Source organism: Dipodomys spectabilis, unplaced genomic scaffold (assembly GCF_019054845.1).
Source record: "Dipodomys spectabilis isolate Male_0828 unplaced genomic scaffold, ASM1905484v1 ptg000207l, whole genome shotgun sequence".
NCBI classification, from domain to species: Eukaryota; Metazoa; Chordata; class Mammalia; order Rodentia; family Heteromyidae; genus Dipodomys; species Dipodomys spectabilis.
Genome location: NW_024870884.1, coordinates 15,221,684 through 15,243,244, shown reverse-complemented (window position 1 = coordinate 15,243,244; position 21,561 = coordinate 15,221,684). Strand labels below are relative to the sequence as shown.

Here is a 21,561-nt window from a genome sequence, read left to right as displayed (position 1 = left end):
GTGTGTATGTGTGTGTGTGTGTGCACATGTGTATGTATGTATATATCTCAGAATGAAGAAGGATCAAACTATTAACTCCCCATGGAGTCCTGATATAGAGCTTCTCGTTGTCATCACCTGTGTGAGAGGGGCTGGTGGTATGCAGGTGGGCCAGGCGTGTGGCTCTCCAGTGTAGATATTGTGTTCCCTATGGGATCCATGGTAGGCAGGGTAACCTCCTTGGTTCTCCATGGCTTGAAGCTCCTGTCTTCTTCTGAACTCAGCTCCAATTGTGAAAGGGTTCAGACTTTCATTCTGAAACTCAGGGAAGACTCCCCAGAAAAGCTGGGAAGCACCTCCCACTGCTGTCCACTGGACTGACAGAGAAGGTGCTCCAGCACACATGCTGCCATTATTTCAAGATCTCTCAGAAGGGAACTGGGCTGAGTGAAACAGGTCTTCATCAGAGCAGGTCTACATTCCTCTGCTTTCCAGATAGAAAAGAGTCACCTCTGATCCCCAACCCCTGATACTGGCTTCTGCCAGAATCACACCAATTGGAGTCATATGTGCCCACTCCTCTCCCCGACTCAGGACCATCATTGTTCTCCCACGCTCTATATAAAAGTTACGTGCACAATTCAGGGTCCTGACATCTTAACTCGAAGTCCCCTAGACAAATGGTGGGTGTTGAATTTGGGTACAGGGTTTCTTGACTGCCATGCCAGATCTGTTTTCTGCACAGCCTCTAGTGGCTCATGCCTAGCTACTCAGGAGGCTGAGATCTGAGGATTGTAGTTTAAAGCCAGACAATTCAGGAATGGCCATTAGGCTCTAATCTCCATAAACCAGAAAAAAACTGGAACTGGAACTGTCGTTCAAGTTTTAGAGCACCTGCCTTGAGAGAGAAAGCTAAGAGGCAGCACCCAGATCTTGAGTTCAAGCCCCAATATCCTCTTTTTCTCTCTCTCTCTCACACACACAGAAAGCCACATCTAACATCTCCAATCTAAAACATAATTGATAATGTTATCCACTCTTAAAAGTCAAGCACTTAATCATCAGGTGTATACAGTACTTGCGTGGACCATTTTAAGAACTCTGTCATTGCTTTCAGATGACTGGGGTTGAGAAACAATACTGTAAAAATTAGAACTCACTTGTCCCCTCTGATGGTGGTATCTTTCCTTGCTGGTACCTGAGAGCCTTCCTTGGTGTTCATAGCTGATGTTATAACGAATGGAGTGACAAGTACTTTTTTCTTCTGCACATCATTCTACTGGATCTCAACATCACAAATGACCACAGGCAAAGTTCTAGAACCTTCTTTGGAAGGAAGTGTAGCCAAGGGTGGCTCTCATCCTCTGGACCCTGAATGGCCACATTTCTTACGGTTCTTGCTTCTGTAGACTAGCAAGACTAGAAGATTTCAGCAGGCCATGTCCAGATGCTCATGGTTCTGGAGGGCATAGGACAGTCTTGAGCGTCCTTGAGGTTCAAGGTGGTTCGACCCACTGTCTCCAGCATAGGCTCTGCCGTGGTTCATAGGACAGCCTGCTCTGCAGGACTGGAGCAGTGGCAGGGTCACAGACAAAACTAAGACTCTTCACTCGAGTCTTCGCATCCAGTGGAATAAATTTGACCGTGGTGTGCCTCTGCGTGTGGTTCTGGTGGTGGTTTGCTTGGACTAAAATGGCCCCAATAGGCACCTTCTCTATTGAGGAAGAAGATCTGATTCCCACCTTGGGAGATGCCTTCTGTCCATGGGAAAAAAATCTACCAAGGAAAGAATTGAATGCAGAGGCGTAGGGAACCCCAAACAGATGATATATGGAGGGACTGTGCTGGGATGGTGAATGGGTTGCTCCTCATTGGGGGACTGGAGCAGCCAGGCTTGTCCTGAGACCTGGGGCATCCTGACAGGCCTGGCATGGCAGAGGAGCATGTGGAAAGTGGGTCTGGATAGGATGTGGCAAATAGCATAGGCGGGAGGAGAAGTGGTTTGGTTTGGTTTGGGCCCAGTCTTTTGGATAGTAGAGTTTCATGGAGACAGACGGGGAAGAAAACACCTGGGCAGGGAAATGTGGGGCACCAGGGAGGCTGAAGAACTGAGCTATATCTTGGTGAACAGAGGGGCACTTCTGGTGGACAGGGCTTCTTCCTTATGCCCTTCTTAACATTTTTTTTGTATGTGTGTGCCAGTACTAGAACTTGAACTCAGGGCCTTATGCTCACATTTGGCTTTTTCACGCCAAGCTGGCATTCTAACCACTTGATCCACACTTCCACTTCTGGGTGTTTGAGAGCTAATTGCAGATAAGAGTCTTAGGGACTTTCCTTCCCTGGGCTTGGCATCGAACTGCCTTCCTCAGATCTGTCTCCTAACTATGGAGGATTACAGGCATGAGCCACCAGCAGCTAGCTCCAATATTGTGTTTTGCCAGATTGCCCAATGATATGATGGTAATTCCCATGGTTCATCTTGTATGTCTTCATTATAGAAATATAAATTGATACCCTTTTAAGAGAATAATTTTACAATACATAGCAAAAATGAAAATGCTCTTTGTTTATGTTCATGCTGAGGCTTGAATTTAGGGCTTCACACTCTTGCTCAGCTTTTTCTGGCCACAGCAGGTAATCTCCCACCTGAACCAGGCCTCTAGTCCAGCTTTTTTTCCTGGTTAATTGGAGATAAGAATCTTGTAGATTTTTCTGCCTGGGCTGACTTCCAACAGTGATTCTTAGATGTCAGCCTCATGAATAGCTAGGATTACAGGTGTGAGCCACTTTCATTCAGCAAAAGTGTTCCAACATCCTAACCTGGTAGCGCCATAGATAGAAATTTATCTTATATTTCTATATATGAAATAGATTCTAAATCAATCAATCAATATATCTGTCTGTCTGTCTTATCTGAATCCAAATATAATTCAGATATTATGTTCAAAGGTAGTCACAGAAACATCCTTCCTGAGAACAAAGCCTTCTTCAAGGTGCAGATCCATCTGTACCATGGTGTCTGTCCTGAGGCTGTGGAAATAAACTCCATAGAGGGACAATGTGAGCTGGTCTCTTGGGAGGGTTGTGAAACAAGTGAAATAGAACTGTGCACATGATAGGATTCCCAGAGTGGAACAGTGCAAGCATTTGAGGAGCAGGCACATAGCTAAAGCTTTTTCAGATTAGCAATAGAGACTGTTAACTGTAGTTACTTGAGTAGAAGCAGAAGAAACTGTTAACTGTAGCTACTTGAGTAGAAGCAGCAGCTTGGAGACTCATGTTTGTGGCCTTCCATGATATTAGTATTATTTATATTTATTTATTGCTATTATTATTTTTTTGATAGTATTAGGGTTTGAACCCAGAGCCTGGCACTCACTAAGCAGGTGCTGTACAACTTAAACTGTGCCCTCAGCACCCCTTTCTTTTGCTTTTGTTAATTTTTAGATAGAGATTCACATTTTTAATATTTTTTTTTATTGTAAAGATACTGTGGGGGGAGGGAGGAGTCAGGAGGTGGGGAGGGAAGGGATGGTAGGGGAAAAGCAAAGGGAGGGGTAACAATGCTTGATAAGAAATGTACTGATTACATTACGCATATAACTGTAACTCCTCTGGACAGTATCTTTTTTCTTTTCTTTTTTTAAAATATATTTTTATTGTAAAGGTACTATACAGAGGGGTTATAGTTATATGAGTAATGTAATCAGTACATTTCCTATCGAGCATTGTTACCCCTCCCTTTGCTTTTCCCCTACCATCCCTTCCCTCCCCACCTCCTGACTCCTCCCTCCCCCCCACAAGTTGTAAAGTTCGTTCTCAGCATAGTGTCTTGTACATCTCATTGTTACAATGGTTCAACCTTTATCCTTATTTCAGCATTTTGTTATTTCCCTTCCCCTCCCCAAATTAGAAAAATGTATATACGAGATGCAGGGCACTGGAATCAAATACAGTGAAAACAGGGGTTATACTATGGGGGAAGAACATACAAAAGAAACAAAAAAAAATCACATAGTACATTATAAGTACATTAAAAACAACATTTTTTGATCGGCTGATCTTAGACCATGATCCTATCTACAGCTTTCGGTGACAGCTGAGATTATAGGTCTATGATACCACACCAAGCCAGATGTTTGCTTTTTTAAAAATCATATATGTAGGGGCTGGGAAGGTGGCTCAGTGGTAGAGCACTTGCCTTGCATGCTCGAGGCCCTGGGTTCGATTCCTCAGCCTCACATAAGCAAAAAGAAAAAAGCCAGAAGTGGCGCTGTGGCTCAAGTGGTAGAACGCTAGCCTTGAGCTGAAGAGCTGAGGGACAGTGCCCAGGCCCAGAGTTCAGGCCCCACGACTGAACCCCCCCAAAAAATCATATATGTACATTCAATGAGAAATGAGGACATGGGAGGCAAGGCTGAGAGGTGGCACCAGAACTTGGCATGGGCTGTGAATGAGGTTCCCCTCCCCCGCCTCTGTAGGGAATATCTTTATAACTGGAGGCAGCAGCCTGCTCTGGGGTTATGTATAAGGGATGGTGACTGCAAAAACCCAGTCTTTATGGGCAGGGCAGGACAAGAAGCATCTGGACAGTGGTCTCACTGTACTGACCCTAAGGGCTGCCAGGAGCTTCTATAAGTCTGATGCTTTCCACAAGGCCCCGAAATCCCTACCTCTCCTCTTCATGTTCATGTCTTGTGATGGCCGGTCACCACCATGATTTTCTGTCCCACAGGAGACACTCCAGCTTCGACAAGACTATGCTACAGAGGTGGCAGGTACGATGCTCCTCCCCCTGCACGGGTACTAACCAGGAAAGAGCTCTGTCCCAGTGAGAAGATGGGTGTGAGTTAACTAAGAAGGGAACCATGTGCTGGTGGCTTATGCCTGTGATCCTAGCTGCTCAGGAGGCTGATTTCCGTTCAAAGCCAGCCCACGTATGAAAATTAAAAAGTGAGAAGTAGAGCTGTGACTCAAGTGGTAGAGTACTAGTCTTGAGCTAGAAAGCTCAGGGACAGTGCCCAGGCCCTGCGTTCAAGTCTCAGAACTGACACCAAAGAAAAAAAAGAAGGGAACATAGGATTTTCATGTACCAAAATGCCCAAATCTCTCCCTGAGAAGATCTCAGGCACAGACAGTGAGTCTTGATCATTGGAGTCAGAAGGGTTTATGTATGTGTATATGTGTGCTTACACTAAGCACCTCCCATCCTTGAAGAGAGAGGCACTTTCTCTCTCTCTCTCTCTCTCTCTCTGTCTCTCTCTCTCTCTCTCTCACACACACACACACACACACACACACACACACACACATAGGGGAGTCACACACATCTCTTCTTGTCCTTTAGTCAGTCTGAATGGCTGACCGCAGTCCAGGCTTCTCAGGGAGGAGGGTCCCACAGGAGGTAGTCCTGGCGATGATGTGGTAACAGCATCCTTGCTTGCCACTGACATGCAAGTCCTCTCCTGAGGAGCACATGGAGGGAAGGAGAGACCCTGAACACACAGGTCTCCTGTTGCCGATGACAACCGGAGTGCTCCTTCAACACATGGCTTCGGCCACTGTTTCCCAAATGCCATCCGTGTGTGACTGTCCATCTGAAGGCCTGTGGTCCCAAGTGCCAGACTTGGCCTTCCAGACAGGGCTAGAGAAAATTCCCAGGGTGAGGCGGGTCACCCAGCCCATTCATGGAGGCCCCTTGCTCTGTGTCCATCATGTCCTTCCACTTGTTTCCCTAATAATTTATTTGTTTATTCCTCTATTGGCAGCACTAGGGATTGAGTTCAGGGCCTTGTGCTTGCTAGGCAGGCATTTTACCACTTGAGCTCTACCTCCAGCTGCTTCTTATGCCTTGGTGATCTTTGAGTTAGGGTCTCACTTTATGCCCAGGCTGGCCTGGCTATGACCTCCTATTTGAGCTTCCCCATGCCTTCGACTGGTGTACACCTCTGTGTCCAGCTACTGTGACTTCCTCCTAGCTGAGATAATAGACATGCCCTACCATGCCTAGCCATGGAGTGAGAATGAGTCTCTCCAGCTTTGATACCCAGGCTGGCCTCTCTTTTAGCTAGAATGACAGACTCAAGCCACTGCACCTAGTCTGACTTTTTCCAACTCTAAAAGGGTCAAGAGTAAGTTGATCACCACATTTATGCTAATATGAGTCGGCTTTCAAGGATCACATTGGTGTTAACACAATGTTTTTATTTTGGGTTGCTGAACTGCATTTTCATAGCTTCCTGAGTAGGTTTGTTTCTGTTCATGTTGAAGTCAGTGCACGTTGCCTTGAGTTGGCACTAGTTCCAACACAGGATGTGGGGAATAGCCTACATGCCACTTGCCTGACTTCCCTATTGAGCCAGGGCCTCCCACTGAGGCTAAGGGTTAGGTTCCTGTGGCCTCAGCGGGTTCTCAAAGATGATTGACAGATCCCTTCTTTGTATCTCTGGTAGAAAAGGGAAATCAGCAATTTTGAATACCTCATGTACCTCAACACCGTGGCTGGCAGGACCTGCAATGACTTCATGCAGTACCCAGTGTTCCCCTGGGTTCTGGCTGACTACACCTCAGAGGTAAGACATGGCCAGGAGCACTCCATGGCCTTCCGAGTCTTTCTCAACCCAATCACAGAGCATCCCAAAAGAGCACGCCGAGGCTCAGGTGCTGGGCCTGGGTTCCAGTCCCAGCCCTGCCTGTGGAATGAGATTAGTGCGTGGCTTATGTGAACCCCAGAAGACTTTCTAGCTCACTCTTGCCCATGAAGGCAAGTGCTGCCTGTCTACTGAGGTGTCACCCTGGGGGGGAAGGGCTATAGCCATGTAAGACTGGCTGTGAGACCTGTTCCAGCTTATACAGAGGAGGGATGGGTAAATAGAGAGAAGAGAGGGAGTAATAAAACAGACTGAGATGTAGGTTGGTCTTGTAGCTTGATTGAAGTGACTAAGTGGGCTCCCTCTAGGATGTGGACCGAGATGCATAGCAATAGATAACAAGACCAGCTTTCTTATCTCTTTTCTTCACCCGGAACCTCAGCAGGCAGGGGGGAAGAGGAGGAAGGAATCTGCACAGCTGGACAAAAGGGACGTTTGTGGATTTCTGTGCGGAGAGGCAGCTAGGCTCAGAGCAGGGGATTGACTGCCTGGGTTGTGGTCAGTGGAGAATAGAAGGTTGTGGATTGAAGACTCAGAGCAGCCTGGCCAATCCTGCCTCAGATACTTAGATAGCAGAGTCCAGGATTTGAGAGAAGGAGACTTGGTCTTCCGGAATATCCCCACTGAAGACAATGAATGCAGCAAAAGCAGCCACAGAATGCGGCTTTGTCACACAAAGCCAAGACCTTTCAAACAACCCTATGTTAACTCACATCTGTGTCAAGTGGGGGTTATTTTGTTAAGTTCTTTCTTTTAACCAATACCTTGTGTTTACAATTGTGGTGAGTTGGTGTTTAGAAATTGGGAGATTTCGCCTAAAAACCTGGAGTTTCAGTATGCTTTGGAACAACAGGAGGGGTGGCAACTACAAGTCTGCTGACCGGCAAGACTGGAGGCGGAAGCTGGAGTGGCCTCTGTGCATCCCTCCCTCACTGTTGGGGGCTGAGGATGGGTCGCATCCTCTTTCCCTGCCTGGCAGCTGTGTGTATTTGGAGTAACAACCCAGTTTTAGAAGACCTGTGCTGATTCACCACTAGTTGAAAGAGAGATTTGTAAAGAAACACAAACCCAAGAATAATCAACCTCTACTAACATACAGACATCTCTGCTTCCAAAAAAAAAAACTCACCTGAGTACCAGTGGCTTACATCTAGAATCCTAGCTACTCAGAAAGCTGAGATCTGAGGATCACAGTTGGAAACCAACCGAGCAGACATATCTAGGAGACTTTTATTTCAATGAACCAGCCAAAATCTGGAAGTAGAGGTATGGCTCAAGTACTCGAGTGCCAGCCTTAAACAAGAGTGCCAGACCCTGAGCACTGGCACACAACAAAGTCTCTGAGGACATCTGGCTTCAGGATCTTCCTGTCCCCACGATGGGGTGTCCCTAAGGTCAGGGATTGGGCTGGTATGACACACCAGTAGTGTCTAGAAGGGAAGGGGCCTACAGAAAAAAGAGAAAAATGAAGCTGTCCCTCTCATTTCTTCCCCAAGACAGATGTCTTCCAGCTTCCTATAAAATCAGTTTGGTTCTGAGCAGGGACCTTGAACTATTAGAGGAAATGATTTCATAAGGGCAGGAGCCAAATGCCTTAGAGGCAACAGGAATTCGTAGGGAAGTGTCTTTTCAGTAACCGGTGGTCATGTTCTGATTTGGGTCAACTTGGAACAGGTTCAGTGTGAACTCAATCTTCCCCTCCTCTCATTTCCCATCTCTCCCCTATTAAGTCTTTGTGGATCACTGGCTTTGGGACCATAAAACTCTGGCTAGCCAGCTAATCACCAGAGGGGGGGGTCAGACCAAATGATAATAAACCAATAAAAAGAATCATAAAACTAAAGAGCGTGACTCCTGGGGCACCAGAGGGCTGCGGGGAGTTAACTCCAGCTGCACATCTGTTTTCTAGACATTGAACTTCACAAATCCCAAGACTTTCCGGGATCTTTCCAAGCCCATGGGAGCTCAGACCAAGGAAAGGAAGCTGAAGTTTATCCAGAGATATAAAGAAGTTGAAAAGACTGATGGTAAGTAGATCCCAGCTCTGTCTGTGTGTGTGTGTGTGTGTGTGTGTGTGTGTGTGTGTGTGTGTACAGCTGGATAGTGAACTCTCTAGCCCAATGGTTAGCACCTTGATACATAGGAGAATCACCTAGAAGAACACCTTAAAATTAGTGAAATTGAGCCAGGTGCTGGTGGCTCACACCTATAAACTTAGCTACTTAGGAGGCTGAGATCTGAGGAGCTTGGTTCAAAACTAGCCTGAGCAGGAAAGTTTGTAAGATTCTTATCTCTAATTAAACACTAAAAAGCCAGAAGAAGAGCTATGGCTCAAGTGGTAGGGTGCTAACCTTGGGCACAAAAGCTCAGGGACAGCACCCAGGCCCTGAGTCCAAACCCCAAGACTGGTGCATGTGCATGCACATGCATGCGCACACTAATGAAATCAATATCACCCTTCTAGAAATTTTGATTTTAAATAAGTCTGGAGTATAGTCCAGAATGGATGACTCTAATATCCCACGGATGGAATGGCATCATGTTAATAGTTACTATTCTTTGCCAATGAGTAAACAGAATTAAAGGAAACTAATATTTGGTCAACACTTTCTAAATGCCAGCTAGGCCAATTTATGTTTATATAGATAGTGGTCTAACCCAAAGGGAAAGAAATTGAAACCCAGAGGGTCCAAACAACTCTCTCGACATCTCAGCCTGTAAATGGCACAACGTGTGTGTGTGTGTGTGTGTGTGTTTGTGTGTGTGTGTGTGTGTGTGTGTGTGTGTGTGTGTATGTGCACGTGCGTGTGTGGGTGGTTGTTGGTGTGGATGGGAGTACTAGGACTTGAATTCTTGAATTCAACATTTAGGCACTGTTCTTTAGCTTTTTGTTCAAGACTAGCACTCTACTACTGTAGTCACACCTCCATCTGTAACATTTTTAGTGGCTAATGGGTGGTATGAGTCTTTCCAGTCCAGGCTAACTTTAAACCTTGATCCTCAGATCTCAGCCTCCTGAGTAGCTAGGATTACAGGTGTGAGCCACTAGCACCCAACCACAGCTTGTATTTTTATCTGGCTCTAGAACCTAGTTCCCAAATGCTGTCCATCTGTACCTCATCTTCATTCCCATATTGCCACGTTCAGTACCATCTGTACTCATATTGCTTTCCTGTTCTCCTTGAAATCTACTCACTGCCTCAACTTAAGGGAATGTAATTGTTAAATACTGTTGTCAAGTACAGGGCTGCCTGCTTGTCCACTGCCTGCAGTCTGCAGCCATGTCCTGTCCTCTTGTTGCAGGAGACATGACTTTCCAGTGCCACTACTGCACGCACTATTCTTCAGCCATCATCGTTGCTTCCTACCTTGTCCGGATGCCGCCCTACACCCAGGCTTTCTGTTCTCTGCAGGTGAGATCCTGACGCTCATTCTGCACATGAGCATGCAAGTGCATACACAGTTCAATCACAGACCAGCTCCTGGGCTTTGTGAGGACGGGGCTACTCTTGTAAAAACTCAGTTCTTAACCAGTGATTTCCACTGGACCTAGTCTCTTGGGTGGACTCTGATCCATGCAGACTGTTTTTGAACCACTCAACAGACTCTTGCAAAGATACTCGAAATAACAAAAATGAAGAAAAAATAAATAAATAAGATGTAGTGGAAAAAGAGAGCAGGAATCTTGGAGTCTAGGATAGGAATCAGTCAAAGATGAAAAACACAAACCCAGAAGGAAAATGAATATGACTACAGACATCAGAATACATGCATCTATGCAGAGTATAAGCTGCAAGGCTCCGAAAGGACTAACAAGAAATTTGAACACTGAAGCAAGCAGCTCACCCAGAGAATGAAAACTACCCCCCCCCCCAGCTTACCCACCGTGAACAAACCAGCATGCCAATTGAGGACTGCCAGGGTTTTGCAAATAAAAGCACAGGATGCCTGTGAAATTTGAATTCCAGATAAACAGAGAGTTTTCAGATAAACAATGGCTTATACTAAAACAGTTATCTATTGTTTATCTGCAGTTTCAAATTATCTGGACATCCTATGCCTTGCTTGGCACTTCTAAAGAGCTAGAAGGGAGCCAACCTAACTACCAAGCGGGTGTGGATGGTGCCCAAGACCTGTGGGGTTTTAGAGGCAGAGTTCACATGGGCAGCATTAGGAAAAGGCTGAGAGACTCCTTGACGCTCCTCCCCTGAAACTCAGCCTGGGATCCTGCATCCCAGAAACCATTCTCCTAAGGCACAGCTTGGTATGGGGAAAGCTTCCAGGTAGACCAGCCACAACCTTCTGGCCCAGCTCATTGCAAAGTGAGTAGTATTATAGGGCTGAACACATGGCTGACCCATGTACTTGGTCCTTGTGATGGTCCTATGGGGAGGGAGGCCTGAGCCACACAGACAGTGGGCCACTGGATACACTGACTGGCTTTAGCCTGAGCCTCATCCTGGAGAAGCATGAGTGTCCTACAAACTGTGGCCTCATCAGTAAAGTCCTCCCTCCTTCCCTCCCTCCCTTTTTCCCTCCCTCCCTCCCTCCCTCCCTCTGTCCCTTCTTTCCTTTCCCTTTCTCTTTCTCCTTCTTCCTTCCTTCCTTCCTTTCTCTCTTTCTTTTTTCTTTTCTCTTTCTCTTTCTCTCTCTCCTTTTCACTCCTTTTCTCTCCTCTCTCTTTCCTTCTTTCTCTTTCCTTTCTCTCTTTCTTTCTCTCTCTTCTCTCTTTCTTTTTCTCTCTCCCTCCCTCCTTCCCTCCCTCCCTCCCTCTCTCCCTTCTTTCTTTCTTCCTTTCTTCCTTTTTCTTTTTCTCTCTTTCTCTCTTTCTCTCTTCTGTGCCAGTATTGGAGCTTGAATTCAGAGCCTGGATACTCTTCTGTTAGCATTTTTTTTTTTTTTTTGCTAAGGCTGATACTCTATCACTTGTCTCATCCCTCCACTTCCAGCTTCTTTGTGGTTAATTGGAGTCTCACACACTTTTCTGCTCAGGCTGGCTTCAAACTGTGATCCTCAGATCTCATCCTCCTGAATAGCTAGGATGACAAGTGTGAGCCCTGGCACCCAGCAAGGTCACTTGTTTATGATCACTCAGAACATGAACCCTGAAAGATCAAAGGCCACTGTAGGCCAGCACTAAAGGCAACTTTGAAGGCCCTGGCCAAGAGTGGAGCCACAAAGTCAAGGTACTTTGACCCTGTAAGGAGCAACTCCCCTCCTGCTTTCTGTTCTTGGCACAGGTTCCCTTTCCTCCACAGTGTGGCTCGTCTAGACATTGTATAACCCTCCTCTCCCTGGAAATTCACTCAAAAATAATAAGCCTGTTTCCCCTGAGCCTTTCTCAGGCAACAAGCATTTTAAGTAAGTTTGGTTTGGAGAATGAATGGTCCCAGAGCTGCACCCTGTGCCAGGGAGCCCATCCAGATGTTGCTCATTAATCCACAAGAAATGATGAACACTGTTGTGCTGATGATGGTGATGGATTCCGTTACTGCTTTCCATCCAGGGAGTTTAAATGTTTAAATGCTTAAAATGCTTTCAGAGTTTCTCCTTGCCCCTTCAGTAGGGATGCATTAAAAGCTGGAAAAACCCAGCTCTACCTGTTGCTAAGGGGTCTCTTCACCTAGGGAGGAGATGGGCTGAAAAAGAGCCTTAGCCTTCACTGTGAGAGTTAACAGCCCAGCTCTGCCATGGGATACCTACAAAACATCCAAATTATGTTACCTCTGGAAATGAGGGTTAATTATGTACCTCTCACCGGGCTGTTGAGAAGATTAAATGAGAAAATGTAAGGGAAGCCCCTAACTGGAGTGATCAATCACTGTTAGTTCTGCAATCAGCCAGATCTAATCTGAGCAGCTCTGAATTTGGTCAGAGTTGGTCTCCTCCAGTCTAAACTAACGTAAGGCAATCTGGATGGACTACATCACCACATTCCAGAGTTGCATGAGCCAGACTAAACAGGTGTGACTTGAGCCCATGTGGAGATCTGGGTAGTGGCCACTCTGATGTTAATCGCTAGTTTGAGCCAGCTTGGTCCATGGGTAACCAGGCCAAACTAGTTTGAGATGCTCTAAGTATGATCAGAGCCAGCTTTGAATGTTTTAGGTGGTGCTTTGGGCCACTCTGTGATGTGAATCGGTATCTTTTGGCTCAAGTCTGTCTTTGACAGATTGGCTCTAGCCAAGTTGAAAGCTTGTGATTTTCTCTCATCTTCTGACCTTCAGACGACTCTTCTAGTGGGCTGTAACTGGCCCAAGGCTTTTGGAACAAGTGGAAGAAACAGCCATCTTCTGCTTTGAGCAAAAGATGTGTTTTAAGCAGGTTGCTTAATCCTAGCTACTTAGGAGGCTGAGATGTGAGTATTGTGGTTCAAAGCCAGCCCAGGCAAGAAAATCTGTAAGACTGCTTTCCAATTAACCAGTACAAAACAACATCAACAACAACAACAAAAACCCCAAACACTAGAAGTGGAGCAGTGGCTCACGTGGTAGTACTAGCTAGCCCTGAAAAGAAAAGCTCAGGGAGAGTTCCAAGGACCTGAGTTCAAGCCCCAGAGCTGCTTTAGCTCTCCACAGAGGAATGAGCACAAAGGCCACATCTGTGGAGGGAATGTGACAGACTCCATCTGGAGGTCCTGGGTTCTGGTATGTTCTGGTATTTTCCCTTTATCCTGTCTGCCTCCTGTGGGGAGGGGCAGTCTTGGGTCTTCTCAGGAGCCCTTGTGGTGGCAAGAAAGTAGCTTTCCTAGCCTCGTGTCCCTAGGCACTCAACTTCCAAGCTCCACGTGAATTGGGGAAGTGGAAGAAAGGTGGGGAGACTGTGGAATGCCTTCTGCATTTGCTGGAGACCCAAACTGAGCCTGTGCACCTAGAGTATCAGCACCAAGCCTTTCCATTCTGCACCAAGCAAACTGTGCCTTCCACCTGCCAGCAGTGTGAATGAACCAGCAAAGGGGACATTTGGGATCCAGGCTGGGACCCAGGGTCCTTGGTTCTATAGTCTGACCCTGAGCATGTCACTGTCTTTCTCTGGGGTTTGGTTTCCTTGGTGAAATACAGGTGATGGGTAGACACTACCTCTAAAGGCCCTTTTTCATAGCACCAGGCTCAACCACTTATTAAGCACCTACTGTGTTCCTGGATGCTGCCGAGTATTATGTATATGTGTGTATATGTACGTCTATAAATACAGTAATATATAAGTATATATAATACAATATATAAAATATATACATATATATTAATATTTTCTAAATGAGCCAGGTGCCAGTGGCTTATGACTCTAATGGTAGCTACTCAGAAGGCTGAAATATGAGGATCATAGTTCAAAACCAGTGTGGGCAGAAAACATTGTGAGAGTCTTCACTTAACCAGCAAAAAGCTGGTGGTGGAGGTGAGGCTCAGGTTGTAGGACACCATCCTTGAGCAAAAAATCCAAGTAAGAACAGATGGGCGAGTTCAATCCCCTGAAATGGCATACAATTTTTAAGCTTCTTGAGTAGCAATATATACATTTTATACACACACACACACACACACACACACACACACACACACACACACACACACACACATATAACATAATACTTTTAACTCTACTTTTTTTTGTTGTTGTTGGTCGTGGTGCTTGAACTCTGGGCCTGGGCACTGTCCCTCAGCTCTTCAGCTCAAGACAAGTGCTCTACCACTTGAGCCACAGCGCCACTTCCGTTTTTTTGGTGGTTTATTGGAGATAAGAGTCTCACGGACTTTCCTGACCGGGCTGGCTTTGAATCATGATCCTCAGATTTCAGCCTCCTGAGTAGCTAGGATTATAGATGTGAGCCACCTGCTCCCAGCTTTTAACTCTTCATTTTTAAATATGGAGTTCAGATATTAGCTACATCAGAGAGTTGACTAACCATCACCACCAACTACCTCCAAACTTTTAACATCTCCTTGATCTTAAAACTATAGGAATTCAACTCTAGCCCTCCAGTCATCCATGTAGAGCCCCTGGTTCCTCCATCCTGCGTTCTAGTTGAATTTCACTACACTAATTGGTGCTCTGGGAATGTGGCTTAGTGGAAGAGTGCTTGCTTAGCATGCATGACGCTCTGAGTTTGATTCCTGGTACCACATAAACAAAAAATAAAGTAAATAAAGTAAATAAAATTACCATTGCCAGGTGCTGGTGGCTCACGCCTGTAATCCTAGCTACTCAGGAGGCTGAGATCTGAGGATCATGGTTCAAAGCCAGCCCAGGCAGGAAAGTCGATGTGACTCTTATCTCCAATTAATCACCAGAAAACCAGAACTGGCACTGTGGCTGAAGTGATAGAGCACTCACCTTGAGCTGAAGAGCTCAGGGACAGCATCCAGGCCCAGAGTTCAAGCCCCATGACCGACAAAAAAAATATGGTGCCGTGTGATATTTGTCCTTCTGTGACTGGATGCCCATGTTTAATATCATGTCTTCAAGCTTTGTCCGTGTTGCAGGAGGCATCACAGTTTCTGGGACTGAGTGACATTCCATGGCATGTATCTATCACAGTCTGCTCATCTCTTCACCTGTTGATGAATGCTTGGGTAGCATTCACCTTAAGACAATTATGGGGTTTTTTTTTGGCTGGCTTTAGGTAGTTGTACTTAAACATTCCAATTCAGTGTGTCAGTGGGAGCCTAGGGCCTCTTGATCAATGCCCACCCTCCCATCATTCTCCCCCATCTCTCCTAGCCCTGCCCAGCCTCTCAAGTTACCTGGTTCCAGTTTCACAGATGTACATTGGATATTATGACTGTGTTTGCCCACTCCTTGTCCATTTGTCTGTCTCCTCTCCCAGTGACCTCCTTTCCCCTCCACCACACACATGTCCCAGCTTCCTGGTACTCATTTTGTTAAACTGTAAGTTAGCTGTTGATAGAAGTGACACCATTGCGACCTTCCTGTGCATGATCAGTCAACCCATTGGTATATGTCTACATGTGGCCTGTATATGGTCTCATTCAACTTTATAATTTAGATCTAACTTATAAGTATGAGAGAAGCCGTGCATCGTTTCTCTCTTAATTCCCTTAACACAGTTTTGTTCCATACCCATACATTTCCCTGCAAATGACATAACATTGTTCTTCCCGGTGGATAAGTAAAATTCCACTGCATCCACCTTGTAACTGATCGGAAGGATGCTGCTGTAGACTTGGCTGTGTCTTCCATGTCATGGCAACTGCACTGGGAAAAGTTCTGTGATTTATCTTGGTATCTGTAGGAGGTTCTGTGGGTGGCCAGAGCTTTCTCAGGGGATAATGGTGGACATACAATGGTCCCCAAACCTGATGGCATGAAACAGTTACTGTGGAAATAAGAGTCTCATAGACCTGGCTGCCCAGGCTGGCCTCAAACCTTGATCCTCAGCTCTCAGCCTCCTGAGTTGCTAGGATTTCAGGTGTGAGCCACCCATGCCCAGTTAGTCTCAAATATTTTCCATCCGTAGTTGATGGAATGTATTTGTGTGAACCTCTGGATACATGTGTGCCATGCCATCTGGGCAGGTGGCATGTGTAGGAAGTGTGATAAGACGGCCAGTTGTGTGCTCCATGGCCCGCTCCCAGGCGAGGTCTGGGCCCGGGTCATAGGCCCAGCGTGCTGTAATTCTCATGAGTCCTGCCTGATTGGAGCTTGGATCTTTGGGCTTCTGGAAAGTTAAGTCACTGGGGGGTGGGGGCATGACTCCACTGCACCCCAGCCCCAAGGCCCATTGCTGCCCCATCCAAAGTACACGTGACTCTCAGGCCTGAGATCATACCCAGCCTGGGGTAGGGCCTGGCAAAGCAGCCCAGCTCAGTCAAGAACACGGCGTTGTATCTGTGGCTGCATTTAATAAGACATGGAAATAAAGTGCTGTGCTAATTAAGTCACAGCCTATGTGAAGTCAGCCATTACCAGCAGTGGGGAAAGGGTTTTCTGAACCACCTGAGGAGAGACAACTGGGTTTTATGTTAGACAGATGCTGACTGCAGAGAGAAGCAAGAACTCTGGGTGGGCGTGGCTGTATGGTGGCTGTTGGTCTGGGTGTTCTCCTTGGCTGCCAGGCAGCGCCTGGGTCAAGGTGATGCGAGGAAATCAGTTCCAATGTCAGTGCATCACTTGTACGCCCTGCCTGATGTCTGCACTCAGGGCCTGCAGCCCAGCCCCTGCTGGGGCAGGTGGCTGCCACTGCCTGATATCCACTGCTTTGCACAGGACTGGGATAGGGCTGGACCCAGAAGCCTCTTTTGTCCTTTAGGAGTGTCAGGATATGGGGTCCAAAATGATCCAACCAGACTTGAGACGCCTTCTGGGTGTCTGCCGTGGTGCATTTCAGCGCACAGACTCAGTGGAAGTATTAGAAAAGAACACGTATGATAGAGTCCGATGGTCTTGGAATGAACTAATGGGTCTAAACTTTCTAGAGGCAGTGTTGCATATCTGAGCTGCAGTTTCAACAGCAGCAGCATGGGCCTCTGCTTGCTGTCCCAAATGCCATGAGGGTCCCAGGCTTGTGTCTTTTGAGGAGTACGTTAGGCCTGTCATTTACTGCAGAAGTCCGTGGAATGCGGTGCCCAGCTCTCCTGCTTTCTCAAGTTTGCCTGTTTATTTGGTGGTGTTGCCTTTGTTGGTGCTGGTAGCCCACTCACAAGGTTGAGATCTGAGGATTGTGGTTCAAAGCCAACCAGGGTTGGAAAGTCTGTGATTAACCAAAAAAGTCAGAAGTGGAGCTGTGGCTCAAGTGGTAGAGCACTCAGGGAGAGCCCCCAGACTCTGAGTTAAAGCCTCAGTACCAGCACAAAAACAAACAAACAAACAAAACCTGCCCTAACAACACCCTCTTTTTCCCTTTCTCCTCCATTCTCAGGCTTTTTAGCTCTTCCTTCCAGCCTCCCTACCCCACTGTCCCTGTCCCAGGCAGTGGAAGTGTCTCTACTCCCCACTCTGTAATTCTTTATTCCACTTCCTGTTTGAGTAATTTCCATCCTCTTTTTTCTTTTTCTTTTTTGAGTCCCTGATTGACATCCCTAAGAGCACTGAGATTGGAGTCCATGCCCTGGATTGCCTCACAGTCCCTAGTTTGTGCAAGGAGAAAGGATACCCATATCACATAGGCATGCGTGTGCACACACATGTACACATTCTCACTCATGCATACAACTATTACTGCTTTCACATACACAACGATTAATCAGGGTTTACAGAGGTTGGAAGAGGTAGTTAAAGACATTCAGGAAATTGCTAGGCATTATTGGTTAATGCCTGTAATCCTAGTTACTCAGAAGGCTGAGATCTGAGGATGATGACTTGAATGAAGCCAGCCCAAGCAAGAAACTCATATTTTCAATTAACTACCAGAAAAGCTGGAAGTGGAGCTGTGTTTCAAATGGTAGAGTGCCAGCCTTGAGCCAAATAAAAAACAAAACAAAAAATAAAAACAAGGCTCAGGGACATAGCCCCAGGACTGGCACTGCCCCCCCCCCCAAAAAAAAAAGGAAAGAAGGAAGAAAGGAAGGAAGGAAGGAAAGAAGGAAGGAAAGAAGGAGATGAAAAAGAAAGAAAGGAAGGAAGGAAGAAAGAAACAAGGAAGGAAAGAAAGAAAAGATAGAGATGCAGGAACGCACTCCTGCTCATCCTACAAGAAAATGGTGACCAAAATGTCCACTCCACTCTAGTTAGCTTAGTTCCAGAACTAAAGTGTTCTCTGCATGATACACTGCCTCTTAGGTGGACAGATGGTAGACAGACAGATTCTGTAAGTGAACTCCAGCTAACCACCAAAAATCTGGAAGTAGAGCTGTGGCTCAAATGGCCAAGCACTAGCCTTGAGCAAAAAAAATTAAAAATCTCAGAAACAGTGCCCAGGCCCTAAATTCAAGCCTAAGCGTACACTCTCTCTCCCTCCCTCACCTCTTCCAGGTGTCCTTGAACATATACTCTATCTAAATTTCCTCTGAGAGTGGGTAAAGTTAAGATTTGAATGCTTTTTTTCCTCACAGATTTTCCCTGCCCATGTTGTCCAAGCGGGGTATAACAATGTAGAGATGAAGTGCTTACCCAGGGACAATGGTATGGAACACCCCTTTTAAAGTGTATCAGGTTACAGTGATCGAGCATGATCACTGACATATCCTGACTTCGTGTCAGTGTCCAGCTGTCCTGCTCAGCCTCTTCCCTCGCTCTAATGCTCTGAATTCGATTAGCAAGACTGAACATCTCTTAACGGATTTTTAACTGGGGAAAGATGCCTTAGAATACATTATTTCTGATGCTTCAAACATTGAAAATAGGCTTCTGGCATCTATACATATGAGAGATGGCTTAACTGGGCAAAAAGCCAAAGGCTCTCAGGCTCTGGCTTGGTTCCATTGTCTTTTAGCGTGAATGTCACATGGGAGAAATTTCTGCCCGTCGCATGTTGTTCTGTTGTTGATGAGAGTGACCTTGCTATTATTTTTAACTCTCCATTTGGATACACATAGTATTTACTTTTCTTGCTATTCACGAAGATCCAAAGGTCTGATATAAGAACACATCTTGGGGGGCTGGGAAGGTGGCTCAGTGGTAGAGCGCTTGCCTTGCATGCTCGAGGCCCTGGGTTCGATTCCTCAGCACCACATAAGCAAAAAGAAAAAAGCTGGAAGTGGTGCTGTGGCTCAAGTGGTAAAGCGCTAGCCTTGAGCTGAAGAGCTGAGGGACAGCGCCCAGGTCCAGAGTTCAGGCCCCATGACCGGACCCAAAAAAAAAAAAAAAAAAAAAGAACCTCAGGAACAGTGCTTAAGACACTTGAGTTCAAGACCCAGGATTGCAAAAAATAAAATAAATAAAACAAAGAGGTTCTCAGTTTAAAAAAAAAAAAAAAAAAAAAGAACACATCTTGGTTCAGGAATTTTCTCTTGTTTCTTTGTTCCTTTAATCTTCCAGGCTTAATATTGTTGTTTTTTTTTTTTTCATTTGTGTTTGGACTTTGGTACTTAGGCATTCTGAGGTCTGTGTGTCTCTTTCTTTCTTTTGTCTTCCCTCCCCTTGCTTGCTTGCTTCCTTGCTTCCTTCCTTCTGTCGTTCCTTCCTTCCTTCCTTCTTCCCTCCCTCCTTCCATCCTTGAGAATCAAGTCATAGCTGGGACTCACTCCTATCAGCCACTAGAGTTGATGTCAACCTACAAACTTACAATACAAATAACAAAGCAGCTCTACTTTTTCTTCTAGGGAATTTGGTGTTTTCTTTTGTATTGGAGAAGTGAGAAAAACCCATTAATTTTGAAACAAATGTATGCAAATACATTTATTAATATAGGAAATAGGAAAATCAGTTATTGCTTCTTTTATAAATAATACAGGCTTAAAAGTTTTAAAGATATTACTTTTGCTAAAATACATTAGACAGCTGTGAAAAAAATAACATTTTTCTTGGTGGTAATATCTTTAACCAAATTTGTAGCGCTAACAATATTTCCTATGTATATATTATTTTTATTTAATACAGGTAATCTTTTTATTACCAAATCATATTGTTTCTCAGGAGATTACCATCAGTGCTCATAAAAGCTGCAGAGGAAAAGTGGGAGGGTGAGAAGACATCAATCTTCCCCAGATGTAGGGCTCGGGATGCAGATTAAAATACACAAAGCTCTTAATACATTTCAATGAGTGACTTGTTAGGTTCAGATTTATTTAGGCTCCCACTATTTTCTTTCTATTTCTATTCAAATTGGACTGTGGGCATCATCCCAGCTGAGAGCCACGCCACTTCCAGGATGAGGTGTTGTGTCTGACCGAGACCCTATGAGGAACTGGCCCGCTTAGCATCTCTGTCCCTCAGTAAAAGATCCATTGGATCTTCAAGTCTGGCTTAGAAAATTGGCTGTCCAGTCCATGCCCACCTGGATGCCTAGATGTGACCCTCAGCTGCATGATAGATTCTTTCCTCTCAGAAAGAGCTGAGAGCCCCGTAGCCCAGATACTCTAGACCAAGTTTGCCCCAGGTCCAAGGACAGCCAGCCCCTAGGCAACTGGCATGGGCTAAGCCCACCCCTTGGAGTTGCATCTGTGTGTTTGGCCTCACCCAGTGCCATCCGCTGCTTGGTAGCCTCTGGAAAAAACAGTGCAGCATGAGTAGGCTCAGCTTTCTATTGTGAAATGGACATACCAACACCTTCCTGTTTTGTTTCTTTTGGAACTATTGGAATTTGAACTCAGGGCCTTCTTGCTAGACAGGCTCTCTACGCTGAGCTACACCCACCTCCAGCACTATTTTGGAGATAAGAGTCTTACTGCCTGCCTTAGCAAAAACCTGTTTTAGGCTTCCCATCAGTTAGGATGACAGTCATGTGCCACCATGGGATGGAGTCTCATGGACTTTTCGGTGTTGGTTGGCTAGGAACTGTGATCCTCTTAATCTCAGCCTTCCAAGTAGCTTGGATTAGAGGCCTGAGCCACTGGGGCCCAGTTACAAACTGTTCCTAATTCACCTGGTGCAAGGATTGGGAGAGATCGGGTGTGTCTAGAGTGTATAACAGAACAGAAAGGCCAAGAGAAGGTTCTTTCCCATCCTCAGTCTTCATCAGTAGCTGTGGCTGCACACTTTGAGAAGAGAAAGCAGGCAAGGGGGTCTGGATCCTGTCCTTCACTCTTATGAACACATGTGCTCTCCAGAAGAAGGAAGACAAATTCTTCCATTAAAGAAAGGTCTAGACTTGGTAGGGGACTAACAAATGATAGCATTCCAGGGAGGTGACCATTTTTTGGATATCTCTAAGCTTGAGTAGAATAAAGGCCCAGTTTTAGAAAATCTTTCTCCAGAAGTTCCTGCCCTACTTGCAGTGTTGTGTCCTTCCAACCAGAGGCTGCTCAAAGACCCTCCTCTGTCTCTACTCCCCTCTACCACCACTACCCTAAAAACCCCACAAAACACACAAAAA

At 45.8% G+C, this 21,561-nt stretch overlaps 1 protein-coding gene across 2 annotated transcripts in view; it reads left to right on the top strand.

Moving 5' to 3' along the window:
* The window catches only part of Wdfy4 (WDFY family member 4), a 270,144-nt gene that overhangs the window by 219,840 nt on the left and 28,743 nt on the right, over nucleotides 1-21,561 (top strand). For both annotated transcript variants that reach the window (XM_042696276.1, XM_042696275.1), the window contains exons 48-51: nucleotides 4,718-4,760; nucleotides 6,435-6,554; nucleotides 8,542-8,659; nucleotides 9,936-10,045. In XM_042696276.1, the coding sequence (XP_042552210.1) occupies nucleotides 4,718-4,760; nucleotides 6,435-6,554; nucleotides 8,542-8,659; nucleotides 9,936-10,045 (391 nt within the window). The remainder of the gene's footprint in view (nucleotides 1-4,717; nucleotides 4,761-6,434; nucleotides 6,555-8,541; nucleotides 8,660-9,935; nucleotides 10,046-21,561) is intronic.